The following is a 13,827-nucleotide window of genomic DNA, read 5'->3' on the forward strand; positions in this document are numbered from 1 at the left end:
TCTGATTTCCCAAAAAGTGCTAAGGTTTGTTTTCAAACTGGTTTGAGGTGTTCTTTGGGGGTGTGGGTTTTGTGAGTCACAGGGCTTCTCTCTGTCTGGGCTGGCCAAGGGCAGGGGCCAGCTCTCACCCCCTGCTGCCATGGGTCCCTCTGAGAAGGAGTGAAGGAGGGGAGAAGGTGGGCATGTGAGGGTGAGTTGGCCTCATCCCCACAACCCCAGCACAGTAGTCCTTGCTCCTCTGAGCTTTCTATAATCACCCTAGCAAAGGGACAGTGATTTCCAGTGAGAAAACCCTCCACAGAGTATCCGGAGTAGTGGGAATCTACTAGAGGATGTGTCAGGAGGGAGAAATTACATGGGGAAATAACTTGTCTTCTTTTTCTCTGGGGTTGTGATGTGACATCACATGGGCAGAGGCAGCACTGGGTCTCACCCTGCACTGTGTGCACAAGGGTCCAGTTGGAACAAGGTCAGGAGGCAGGGCATCTCACTGGCCTGTCCACATGGCCAGCTCGAAACACACTGTTTCCTGTCTCCTGAGACAGAAATGTGTATGAGAAGCAAAGATTACAAAGATTACAGATAAATGAAATTTAAATATTCAATTATAAAACAAATAACTGAAGGGGTTTTTTTTTTGAGGAATTTTTCCAGCTTAACAGAATTAAAATGAACTATGCTAAAACATGGCAAAAACTACAAGGAGGCCAGGCGCAGTGGCTCACACCTGTAATCCCAGCACTTTGGCAGGCCGAGGCAGGTGCATCACTTGAGCTCAGGAGTTCGAGATCAGCCTGGCCAAAATAGTGAAACCCCATCTCTACTAAAAATTAGCCGGGCATTGTGGTATGCACCTGTAATCCCAGCTACTAGGGAGGCTGAGGCAGGAGAATCACTGGAACCCCAGAGGCAGAGGTTGCAGTGAACTGAGATCGCACCACTGCACTCCAGCCTGGGATGGAGTGAATTCCACACCCAGAGTAAGACTCTGTGTCAAAAAACAACAACAACAAAAAAAAAAGGAAATGGAAATATGGTTGAGAATAAAGGGATTTCTGTTGGAATTTCATCCCTAGGGGTTTGAAAACCATTTTACTATTCAGAAGCACAGAAATGGCCCAAACCAGGCCCTGAAGGGAGCCCAGGAAACAAAAAGGGTGAAAAGAAAAAGAAAAAAGTCCATCTTAGGCTTAGGGGCTAAGGTCACACAGGACAGACCTCCCTGTCCAACGCCAGCCCCTGGCCTAGACTATCACTGTGCCATACGGGAGGGATTGTGTGGTCAGTAGTTTTTGTTTTGTTTTGTTTGTTTTTGTTTTTGTTTTTGTTTGAGACAGAGTATCCCTCTGTCACCCAGGCTGGAATGCAGTGGTGCGATCTCGGCTCACTGCAACCTCTGCCTTCCAGGGTCAAGTGATTCTCCTACCTCAACCTCCTGAATAGCTGGGACTATAGGCTCCCACCACCACGCCTGGCTAATTTTTGTATTTTTAGTAGAGACGGGGTTTCACCATGTTGGCCAGGCTGGTCTTGAACTCCTGACCTGAGGTGATCCACCCGCCTCGGCCTCCCAGAGTGCTGGGATTACAGGCGTGAGCCACTGCGCCTGGCCCAGTGGTTGTTTTTTAATCTGCTTTCCTCCTGTTTCTCAGAGTCACTTCCCAAGAGAAAGCACTATTAAAAGTATGATGTAGCTCCCACTAGATGTTTCTCCATTTACGAGACATGGTCAGATTACTTTCCCCGTAGGCTGTGGCCTCCTCCAGCCTCTCTTGGTTTATCTGTGTCTCATGAACATCCAAACTGCCTGGAGCTCCACAGGCTTCCCTGGGGGACCAGTGGGACCCACCTCCCCCGGTCTTTCCTGGTCCGTGTCTTCTGCAAAGGGCCAAGGAGTAACTGTTTTAAGCTTTGCAGCCATGTAGTCTGCTCAGTCACTAAGTTCAGCACAAAAGCAGCCACAGACTGTATATACGTAAGTGAGGGTGGCTGTGTGCCAATCAAACTTTATTACAGACACTGAAGTTTGAAGTTTGCATTTAATGTAATTTTCACGTGTCACGAAATCTTTGGAGTTCTTTTCAGCCATGTTTAGCTTGAGGTTCCATACAAGAACAGAAGGGCGTGAGATCTGGCTTCTGGCCTGTCATTTGCTGTCTCCTGCCCTGGCTCTCTTCCTGTCCATACAGGCCCATTATTCATGCTTGCATTTGCTGTTTGTTTATTAAAATTCCCCAGCTCTTCGTTTTAAAAATGCCATTGGGATATATTTCCAATAGAGTGGGTCTCTTTCAACTCTGGGTTTCCCTGGTTCTTCCCAAGTCTGTACAAACAAGAAAAGTTGGGTGAAGGGAGGATGGAGGCTCCCAGCTGGTCTATTCTGCAAAGGTCTGGAGATGAGGTAAGTGCTGAGGGCTGGGCCACCCCACTGGGGCTGGGGCACATGGAGAATGTTTGGCACAAGCCCTTGCGAGGGTTCTGGGGCATCAGTCACTACCAGAAAGACAGCGCAAGTCATGCCCTGACTGGGCCTGGTCGGCCATCCCTTCTGGTGGGGGTTGTGTTTTTGCTCCTGTGGCAAAGTGCTGCAATAACATTCCAACTCTCCCAGGTTTATGCCCCACCATGGGTTTGGAATAGAGAGGCTTTTCTGGTTGTTTGTTTTACTAAGCAACATTTAGGACACATTTTTTAACTCCCTGTGGACAAGCAATCCTTCTAACAGAGCTCCTCAGCTGTTCCCAGTTATTTTTGTGGATGGTTTTGTGGATGGTGCAGGTCCCCTGAGGGGTCCTTCCTGGACACCCATGTTCATCCACTGAGGGCGACTGATCTCTGACTTCCGTCCCCACACAGGGTCAGACAACTGGGTCTGATGCCTCCTGAGCCAGCAAGCTGCTGTGCACCCTTGTTTTTTACCAACCAGACGACTCTTAGGGGCAGACGTGTGTGTCGCTAGGTCTGTGTTTGCGTGTCCGAGCCTCAGGACCACGTCCAGGAAAGTTAGGCTAATATGGTTTACAGGAGGCAATTCAGCAGCATAGCCACTGCATTCCTTTCTGCTTGTATCACTACATGGACGTATTTACTTCAAAAACACAAATAGAGTCTAGAAAAACTGGTTAAAAATCCACACAATTAGACTTGGAGATACAGTCTTTCCATCCTGTATGTAATCAAAAGATTTAAAAGTCAGGCACCTTTTGTCCAGGCTTGTAGCCTGGGGATTTCTGTTAACATTTCAGTCGGACGCTGTGTCAGTGAGGGACTCTCTTCTGCTAGGTGTGCCAATCAGGAAATTTCCAAAGGGAGCTTCTGGTGCTGCCGGCAGTTAGTTGTTACTTCAAATGATTGTGATGATACAAAGTGCTCGAATATCCAGTCCTTTCCATGTTAGAGCTCTTGAGAATCTGAAAACCCCATCTCGCCTCCCCCATGGGGGTACCAGCCCTCATTTAAACGCCACGCTGTGACCAAAAGGACAGAGGTGCCTGGCCTGGTATTAGGCCCCGGGAAAGTCTTGGTGTCAGATAAATGACTGCGTTGTGTCAGCTCCATGTCACGCTCCATGTGCCCACAGAGGAGTGGGCTGGGAGGGGACAGCAGGCACTCTTGGGAGACTGTAAATCGGCTGATCAAACAAGGGAATACACTGAGGGTGAAGGGACGCAGTCTCTCCCCAACAGCAAAGCGACTGACAGATGTCAAAAGAGTTAGACTGAGGTGTCTGGGAGAGCTCGTGCCTGCGTGTTTTGAATATGGGTGTGCACAGACAGGGATGGAAGTGGCTGCAAGTGGCTCATGCACCTGCACACACCAGTGTGTCCTTCCTAGCTCTTTCCACTGACAGGCCCTAGAAGTAATGAAGCTCCAGGAGCAACGAGCCCAGGTCCTGGTTTGTAAATACTGTCAGTTCCTTTGATTCTAGAGCTGGGCAGGGAAGTACAAAATGAGCCTAGAACAGCTGATGATGCCAGAGAGTAGGAAGACCTCAAAGAATGGTGGGGCTGTGTCAGAAGAACCAGGAGCAGTTTACAGGAGCTCATACTGGCCAGACCTGGGGGCTTGAGCATCACGACCAATAGTGATCTTAAACAGGTTACAGCCTATGGAATAAACAAGTGACTGAGTGGATACTGATACAAATGAATAAGGGAAAAGGAGAAGCTCTTTCTGCTGGTAGAAAGCCAACAGATGCGGGAGGAATGATGGAAACGGAAAGCCACCTTTTGGGACCCTCACTGTCGCTGGTGTTGCCATGAGCCATCATAGGGTCTCAGACTCAGGAGTGGACAGTGGTCTCAGGACATCCCATGGAGCACAGTGGTGGGGCCGCATCTGAGGCACACAGGCAGCATTTCCATGGGGCTCCAAACCTGGCATCAACTCAGCATGGATATGCAGCGTCAGGCCCAGATTCAGCAATCTGTGGTGCCAGCAGCTGCACCCAGGCTGTCAAGACTAGCCATGCTGGGGCCTGAGGGGACAAGGAAGGAGAGGCACAGTTGGGACAGCTGGGGACATCTGAAGGGGCACGTTCTGGTTTGGAGAAGTATGTTTTGGTCACATAGGAGATCTGCTCAATTGGGGAAAAACCCTGTGTGTGTCCAGGGGCGAGGGGTACCATGTCTCAGCATGGTGCAACACAGAGGGAGGTGACAGGCGGTGTGAACAGGCGGCAGCTTCTCATTCTCCTCGTATACTGTTTCTGTAAATTCAAAATTACATTCAAATTAAACTTTTTTTTTTTTTGGAGACAGAGTCTTGCTCTGTCGCCAGGCTGGAGTGCAATGGCGCAATTTCGGCTCACTGCAACCTCTGACTCCCTGGTTCAAGCGATTCTCCTGCCTCAACCTCCCGAGTAGCTGGGATTACAGATGCGCGCCACCACGCCCAGCTAATTTTTGTATTTTTAGTAGAGAAGGGGTTTCACCATGTTGGCCAGGGTGGTCTCGATCTCTTGACCTCGTGATCCGCTCGCCTTGGCCTCCCAAAGTGCTGGGATTACAGGCATAAGCCACCACACCCAGCCTCAAATTAAACTGTAAAAACACGACTGAGGCTCAGAGAGTTTAAAAGGGATTTCTCAAGGTCATATAGCCAATCAACAGCTAAGTGGACTGAGGTAGGACCAAGGCCCCTTGTCCCAGGCAGGGCAGCTGTGCAGGCCCCAGGGCCCCGGCAGTACCTGTTCACTCGGTAATGGTTTGTCTAACACACATAAGATCATATGCATGGTAATGTGTGAAGAACCTAGACCAGTGTCTGGCACAGAGGTGCGTTTGTATTTGTCAGTTTTCTTTCTGAAATGAGGGCAGATCATTATTCTTCCCAGTGCTCCTGCTGTTGGCATTTCTAAACCTTTCTGAAGTTTATCATACTTCTCTCAGAAGTCTTGTGCGTGGAGAGCAGGGGTGTGGTGGTACACTCACCAAGACACCCACAGTGCCAAGTCCAACAGACGTGTCTCTGCTGGTTTCACCAGATGCTGCAGGAGCTGTTGCCCACTCCCTCCTCAGCGATCCCTGTGCACTTCCCAACCTTCCTGCGTACACTCAGCTCTGATCACCCCCGACACACCTCTCCTGCCTTACCTCACAAAAAGTACCTCATCTGCACCCCTGCCCTGGAGGTCAGAAACTCTCCACGCCCCACATCCAGCAAGCCCTGATGCCACACCCCCAGAGCACATCCACGTCACTCCAGTGTCACTCAGCCATGGTCCCCCTGCTTTCTCCCACATCTCGCCCACCTCCCCAGTCCACTCTCCATGCAGCAATCAGTGTGATCCTTTCCAAATGACATCAGGTGGGGGTCTGGGGACCAGTCTGTGTGTTCTGGCCCTGCCCTGCTCCGAACTTCATCCTTGCCCTTCTCCCCACCACCAGCAGGTGGTAATGGGGCTGACGTGCATTCTTAAAGAATCACTCGCGGCTCCCAGTTTTGGCGCTCTTACTAATGATTGTTTGCATGCAGTTTTTTTGTATGGACATGTTTTCCTTTCTCTTGGGTAAATATGTAGGAGAGGGATTGCTGGATCACATAGTAAGTGTGTTTAATGTGGTAAGAAGCTGCCAAACTTATCCAATTCCTAGCAGCAGTGTATGTTAGTTCCAGTTGTTCCACATCTTCACCAGAACTTAGTATTGTTCTCTTTTTTATTTTAGCCATTCTGATGGGTATGTTGTGGCATCACCGTGTGGTTTTAATTTGCAATTCCCTAATGACTAATGATGTATCTTTTGCACATTTAACCAAATAAGAGATGTGCAAAAGATACGTCACTAGTTTGGTTTAAATCCTTTGCCCATTATTGAAAATTGGGTTATTTATCTTCTCTTTACTGAGTTGTGTCCTTCATATATGCTGGATACAAGTTTTTGCCAATATTTTCACTCAGTCTGAGGTTAGCCTTTTTCTTTTTCTTCTTCTTTACAATGGCTTTTAAGAGTAGCAGTTTCTAATTACGATGAAGCCAGTCTGTCAATTAGCTAATTTATGTTTCTCTTATGGTCACTGCTTTTTTATTTAGTTAGTTTTATTTATTTTTTGAGATGGAGTTTTGCTCTTCTTGCCTAGGCTGGAGTACAAGAGCGTGATCTCAGCTCACTGCAACCTCTGCCTCCCAGGTTCAAGCAATTCTCCTGCCTCAGCTTTTGGAGTAGCTGGGATTAAAGGCGTGTGACACTATGCCCAGCTAATTTTTGTATTATTAGTAGAGACGGGTTTTACTATGTTGGCCAGGCTGGTCTCAAACTCCTGACCTCAGGTGATCCACCCACCTCAGCCTACCAAGGTGCTGGGATTACAAGCATGAGCCACCACACCCGGCCTGCTTTTTTATTTAAGAAATCTTTGGCTAACCCAGAATTACACAGATTTACTCCTACGTTTTCTCTCAGAAGTTTTACAGTTTTAGCCCTTACATGTCCTTTTTTTGAGACAACACAGTCTCAGTTGCCCAGGCTGGAGTACACTGGTGCAATCCTGGCTCACTGCAACATCCACCTCCCAGGTTCAAGCAATTCTCATGCCTCAGCCCCTCAAGTAGCTGGAATTATAGGCACACACCACCACACCTCGCTAATTTTTATATTTTTAGTAGAGAAGGGGTTATACCATGAGACCATGTTGGCAAGGCTGGTCTCGAACTCCTGGCCTCAAGTGATCCACCTGCCTTGGCCGCCCAAAGTGCTGTAATTACAGGTGTGAACCACTGCGCCCAGCCCCTTACATTTCTATGTATGATTCATTAAATTTTCGTATATGGTGTACAGTAAGCATTGAAGTTCATTTTTTTTTTTTTACATGTGGATATCCAGTTGGCCCAGTGCCAGTTACTGAGGAGTCTAGGGTAAATTTTGCCAGCATCTTATGCCACGGTGTGACCTCACGGATGTTATCTCTCTATAAACCAGAGTATCTTTCAAAACAAAATGTTACTAAAATACAAATGAAACCAAGATGATTGAATGGGGAAAGGAGGAGTCTTTTCAACAACTGGTTCTCTAGACAACTGGATATTCACAGACAAAAGAATGGAGCTGGACCCCTACCTCACACCATATATAAGAATTAACTCAAAATGGATCAAAGACCTAACTTTAAGAGCTAAAAATGTAAAACTCTTAGAATTAAACATAAATGTAAATCTCTGTGACTGTGAATTAGGTCATGGTTTCTTAGCTATGACACCAAAAGCACAAGCAGAAAGCAAAAAGAAAAAACTTAAATTGGATTTCATCAAAATGAAAAACTTGGTACTTTAAGTGACACCATTAAAGAAGTAAAAAGACAACTCACAGACCGAGAGAATATTTTTGATCATATATTGGGTAAGTGACTTGTTCTAGAATATATAAAGAGCTATTACAATTCAATAACTAAAAGATAACCCAGTTTAAAAATAGGCAAAGGGGCCAGGCATAGTGGCTCACACCTATAATCCCAGCACTATGAAGGCCGAGGCAGGCAGATCCCTTGAGCCCAAGAGTTCAAGACCAGCCTGGGCAACACGGCAAAACCCTGTCCCTATAAAAAAATACAAAAATTAGCCAGGTGTGGTGGCATGTGCCTGTAGTCCCAGCTACTTGGGAGGCTGAGGTGGGAGAATTGCTTGAACCTGGGAGGTAGAGATTGCAGTGAGCCAAGAATGCACCACCACACTCCAGCCTGGGAGAGAGAGTAAGATTCTGTCTTTAAAAAATAAAAATTGGCAAAACATCTGAATAAACATTTCTCCAAAGAAGGTACACAAATGGCCAGTAAGCACATAAGAGAAAAGCAAATCAAAATCACAATGAGATACCAACTCATGGCCAAAGTGTTGATGGGGCTATGGAGAAATCAGAACTCTTGTACACTGCTGATGGAATTATAAAAACAGTGCAGCCACTGTGAAACAGTTTGGCAACTCCCCAATGGTTGGAGAGTTATTATATGACCCAGAAATCCCACTCCTAGATATATAACCAAGGGAAATGAAAATATGTATGTGCAAAACTTATCCACAAATGTTATGAACAGTAATGCTATGAGCATTATTTCAAAAAGCCAAAAAGGGCAAGGCACAGTGGCTCACGCCTGTAATCCCAACACTTTGGGAGGCCAAGGCGGGCAGATCATGAGGTCAGGAGATCAAGACCATCTTGGCCAACATGGTGAAACCCCATCTCTACTAAAAATACAAAAATTAGCCAGGTGTGGTGGCACGCGTCTGTAGTCCCAGCTACTGAGGAGACTGAGGCAGGAGAATCGCTTGAATCCAGGAGGCGGAGGCTACAGTGAGCCAAGATCGCACCACTGCACTCCAGCCTGGGCGACAGAGCAAGACTCTGTCTCAAAATAATAATAATAATAATTTTTTTTAAAATCAAATAGCCAAAAAGTAAAAACCACCCAAAAGTCTGTTAGTTGATCATTGGATAAACAAAATGTGGTACATAAAAGACAATATGTAATTCCATTTGTATGAAATGTCTTGAATAGAGAAGTTTTATAGTTTTAGCACTTACATTTCTATGATTCATTAAATTTTTGTATTTGGTGTGCAGTAAGCATTGAAGTTTGTTTTTTTTTTATCATGTGAATATCCAATTGGCCCAGTGCCAGTTACTGCGGAGTCTAGTGTGAGTTTTGCCAGCATTTTATGCCACGGTGTAACCTCACTGATGTCATCTCTCAATAGACCAGAGTGTCTTTCAAAACAGAAAATGTTACTAAAATACAAATGAAAGCAAGACAGAAAGTAGCCTGGTGGTTGCTTATGGCTGTACTGGGAGGGTGGGTGTTAAGGGGACTAGGGGCAATAGCTAAAGGGTACATTTAGGGGGTGATGAAATGTTGTGGAATTAGAAAGTGGTGATGGTTGCACCACCTTGTGAATATACTAGTACCCATTGAATTATACACTTTAAAGGAATTATGTCTCATATAATTTATATGAATTTATCTCAATTCTTTAAAAGTCACTGAATCGGCCAGACATAATTTTTGGGAAAATATTAGTCAAGATGAGTTAACATATCTGTGGACACCCAAGGGTAGATTTAAACTCAGGATTCAAGGTTTCCCATTTGTTTAAGTGGGAGACATAGCATTCCTCTTTGGTATTGCACTGAAATATAATACAGGGTTGGTTTTCTGTAAAGCTCTGCTAAAAATTCTATTCCCTTTGGACTAGCATCCAGCGGCTATTACAACAGCACAGTGGGTCTCAGGTGTAAAACTGGGGCTGGATATCAAATTGCCAACATTCTTACAGCCATCTTTCTATCATAAACACCAAATGCAGACTCCCCACATATGGCAACCAGCTGAACAAACACCCACTTGAATCACTGCCTCAGCATTTCTAGCTTAAGACGAGCTTTCCTGTGGAAGGCTGGGGGCTCCAGAGGGGAAGTGCCAGTGCCTGCCAACCAGTTAATGTGCTCAACGAGGTCCCCTCCCAACAGCCACCCCTATATCACCACCTTCCTGACAATATCCATGGAAGCACAGGCATCTCGTTCACTTTCCTTAAGCCAGAAGTCTCAGGGGTGTGCAGGTCCCTAAGGTGCACTAGGGAGAGCCACGAGTCCAAGACTGTCCCACGGGGGCTCAGCCAGGTGCCGTCCTTCTCTTGGCCTCGATTTTAAATGTGACACATCTAAGGAGCTTTCCAGATAAGGCTTGATATTTTTCAATTCACTTTTTTTGTGTGTGTAACTATTTGTCATGGAAAGCATTCGAAAATAGATGGTACATACCTCTTCCTTATCAGAGCATGTTTGTCTTAACTCTTTCTTGCCAATTTGGTCATCTTTTATCCACGTCAGATACAGTCATTTATAAAACTCGACTGCTGTTGAGATGTGCTGACCGTAGGCCTAATGATCTCAAGCCCACTCTGCCTTGAGTTGTATTGTATATAACTAACGTACCCCTGTTCACAGCTTTTCCATCTTCTCTCCCCACCTGTACACGTGTGCCAATGAGACCCATCCTTTCTATTTCAAGTTATCAGTGACCGTGACCTTGGCTAAATGAATGGAGCATTATTAACTTCCACAAAAGAACCTTTGCACACAGTCCCACAAAAGTCCTCCAGAAACATGCACTGAATGCCTGACCTCTTCCTAATGTCAGCGTTTCTACCTTTGACTTTATTTTACAAACTAAAGGGAGTAAGGTACACTTTAATTTTTTACTGAAAGCATCTAATTTAAACCCCTTTTTGCTCACAAGGAGAGGTGAGGAGAGGCCCAGGGAGGCAGAGAGCTGCTCCATCTGCTCCCTTGTGCTTGGAGGCTGAACCTCGGGCCCCACGTTGGAGCTGGCCCAGGCCCCAGCCATCCCAATGAGTCCCAAGTGCTGCCGCTGAGCCAGCCTGGAAGCTGAGCTGCCACGTTCACAGGCTCTCCCTTACGGTCCTCATGCAGTTGTGATTAATTTGGAAGAGCCTGCAGCTTAAAAATCAACCAACACTTTCCACTTAAATCACTTAGGTATACATTTTCTTATGGAAAATGTTGTGCTGAAGTTAGTAATTTTAAGCTTCCGCCAGGCCCCTCTCAGCCTCTGGCGGGTGCAGCTGGTGCTGCAATGCGCCCTTGCCATGCTGGGCCCACATGCACACGGTGAGGACCTCCCACACTGGCAAGAGCTCAGCGATGCAGGGGCTGCTTCCTTTAAAAGCTTTGTCATGCCATTGTCCCCACACAACCTCATTCAGCAGAGCTGATCTGGTTCAATCCAGCAAGTCTCTGGAGCAGCAGGAAGGCCCTGTCACTGCAGTTCCAGCCTGCTCCCTTGCCTTGTGTCCTCTGACTAGCTGTCAGGCCAGATGCTTCTCAGGGAAAACGTCCCCTCACTATCCTTCCCTAAGGCCTGGGGAGGCCACAGTGCTTTTTAATCATGGCAGGGCTTGCATGAGACTTAAGCAGCACCCCCAGGCTTCTACATCAGTCGCTGTGAGAGGACAGAAAGGAAAGCACGTCTCTCAGAGACTAGCCCTAGGAACTCGACATCTCAGCGGAGCCTACCGTGAAAGTCTCCTGTCACCCCTGACCCTGCAATCTGTTCTCACAAGAGCAAACAAAAAGACAAGTTTTTTTGTGTGTGTGTTTTTGTTTTTGAGATGGAGTTTCACTCTTGTCGCCCAGGCTGGATGGAGTGCAGTGGCACGATCTCGGCTCACTGCAGCCTCCACCTCCTGGGTTCAAGGGATTCTCCTGCCTCAGCCTCCCGAGTAGCTGGGATTACAGGCACCCACCACCACGCCCGGCTAATTTTTTTTAGTAGAGACGGGCTTTCACCATGTTTGCCAGGCTGGTCTTGAACTCCTGACCTCAGATGGTCTGCCCTCCTTGGCCTACCCAAAATGCTGAGATTACAGGCGTGAGCCACCCACCGCACCCAGCCAAAAACACAAGTGTTTGTTTGTTTGTTTGTTTTGAGACGGAGTCTTGCTCTGTCACCCAGGCTGGAGTGCAGTGGTGCAATCTCAGCTCACTGCAACCTCTGCCTCACAGGTTCAAGCGATTCTCCTGCCTCAGCCTCCTGAGTAGCTGGGACTACTGGCACGTGCCATCAGGCCCGGCTAATTTTTGTATTTTTACTAGAGACAGGGTTTCACTGTGTTGGCCAGGATGGTCTCAATCTCTTGACCTCATGATCCACCCACCTCAGCCTCCTAAAGTGCTGGGATTACAGGCATGAGCCACTGCACCTGGCCCAAAAAGACAAGTTTTTAAGAACTGAGAGGACAGGGCCACCATTACTCTTATCAGTTTTGAATATGTATCATCTGTTCAGGTTCCAGTAAGCAAACTGTGTTGTGGTTTGATGATCTAAATTCGCGGGTCGGTTCTGGGATAGCTAGAGGCTACTGGGTCCTGCTGTAACAGAAACAAGCAGACGTGTCCAGAATTTTCATAGCGCATGGGGGGAATCAGACTCCCAGAACTGCAAGCCTAGAAATCTGTGAGATTCCACTTGATTTCCCTGCTTTTGGGAGGAGGCTTTTGACCATAAAATGCCATCTCATCATGAAGCTGACTTTCACCAAGGTAGGCCCTTTCCCTTACTACAGTGGGAGCTGCGCCACCACTGGGCACAGTGAGGGTACCAGGGTGGGCTCCTGCCCATGCCCAGGACAGTGTGTGGGCTGGACACCACTGGGGTGACTCCTGAGGATGGACAGGCGAGGGGCGTCCAGGCTCAGCCACAGCCCTCACGGAGCCTCAGCTCAAAGGGCTTTTCAGGTCAGATGCTAAAACCGTGAGAAAACAGCTGCTTTCCAGCAAGGAGCCTGACGCATCCGCTTGGGGAATCCTCTGACCAGTCCTCCCCAGACCGTCCGGGTTGTGACGGACAAGGGCAGACCAAGGAGCCATCCCAGATGGAAGGGGTGTGGGGAAACCTGTGAAATGAGAATACAGCTGTAGGGAGGTTATGTACAATGTTCATGATGGGGAAGCAGCAGTCATGGGAGCCTGGAGGCTGTGGAGAGACCTACAGTGGGGCGGACATGTGTGACAGCAAGGGCAGGAGGGGCGGTCGGCACCCATGGATGCTGCGCAAACACTCGGACCCTGATTTTTGCCAGACACCTGGAACGGTGCCCCGTGCCCCTCCCATGGCCCCTTTCTCCCCACCAGTGGATCTGTCTAACCATTTCTTCTCCCCATGCAGGAAAAGTACCCAGATGCCGTGTACCTCTCGGAGGGGCCCTCCTCCTGCTCCATGGAGATCCGCAGCGCCAGCCGGCCAGGGTGAGCCTGCACAGGCCCTGGGGCCTCCCATTTCCTGTTCAAACAAGGATTCCAAGTTGGAGACCACCTAAGTAGGATTCTAAGTAGTAAACTACCTAACCAAGAACTAAAGGTCGTCGGTTGGAGGAATCAGTGGTCCCAGCAGATATGCCCAGCATGGGGCTGCAGAGAGCTGGAGCTCTGGAGGATGTGCTGGGCCGCAGGGGGAAAACGCCAGTCCTGGGGCCCGCCCCAGGACTTATGGGGTCAAGGAAGGGAGGCTGGGAGAAAGTGGAGATGCTTGTGGATCTGCTGTTACTTCAGAAATCGAAGGGAGGAAGCCAGGGGTGAGTGGAAAACCCCAAAGCAGTGAGAAGAAACAGGACAGGCTTAGTGCCCTGACAGCACAGCTGATCCCTCCACCAGCCCCGGTGCCACCCTGGCCCGTGCCGTGTTCTCCATCCTCTTCCCTTGGCTGTGCATGTGTGGACATGTATCCATCTGGGTGTGCTTTTATGACCTGTGTGTGAATGCCTCAACTCAACTGGTTTCCAAGCTTTAAAATCATGTGGTCCTTATGCAGGCTTCTGGG

At 47.9% G+C, this 13,827-nt stretch overlaps 1 protein-coding gene across 2 annotated transcripts in view; it reads left to right on the forward strand.

Annotated features, from left to right (window-relative positions):
• CENPP (centromere protein P) overlaps positions 1-13,827 on the forward strand; it is a 286,318-nt gene that overhangs the window by 263,920 nt on the left and 8,571 nt on the right. Inside the window, exons 1-2 of one of the 2 annotated variants that reach the window (XM_055349886.2) lie at positions 1,653-2,401; positions 13,177-13,256. In XM_055349886.2, the coding sequence (XP_055205861.1) occupies positions 2,357-2,401; positions 13,177-13,256 (125 nt within the window). In that variant the 5' untranslated portion in view covers positions 1,653-2,356. Of the gene's footprint in view, positions 1-1,652; positions 2,402-13,176; positions 13,257-13,827 lie in introns of those variants that run through there. The other variant, XM_019033347.4, reaches the window with a different exon arrangement.

This window comes from Gorilla gorilla, chromosome 13 (genome assembly GCF_029281585.2).
Source record: "Gorilla gorilla gorilla isolate KB3781 chromosome 13, NHGRI_mGorGor1-v2.1_pri, whole genome shotgun sequence".
NCBI classification, from domain to species: Eukaryota; Metazoa; Chordata; class Mammalia; order Primates; family Hominidae; genus Gorilla; species Gorilla gorilla.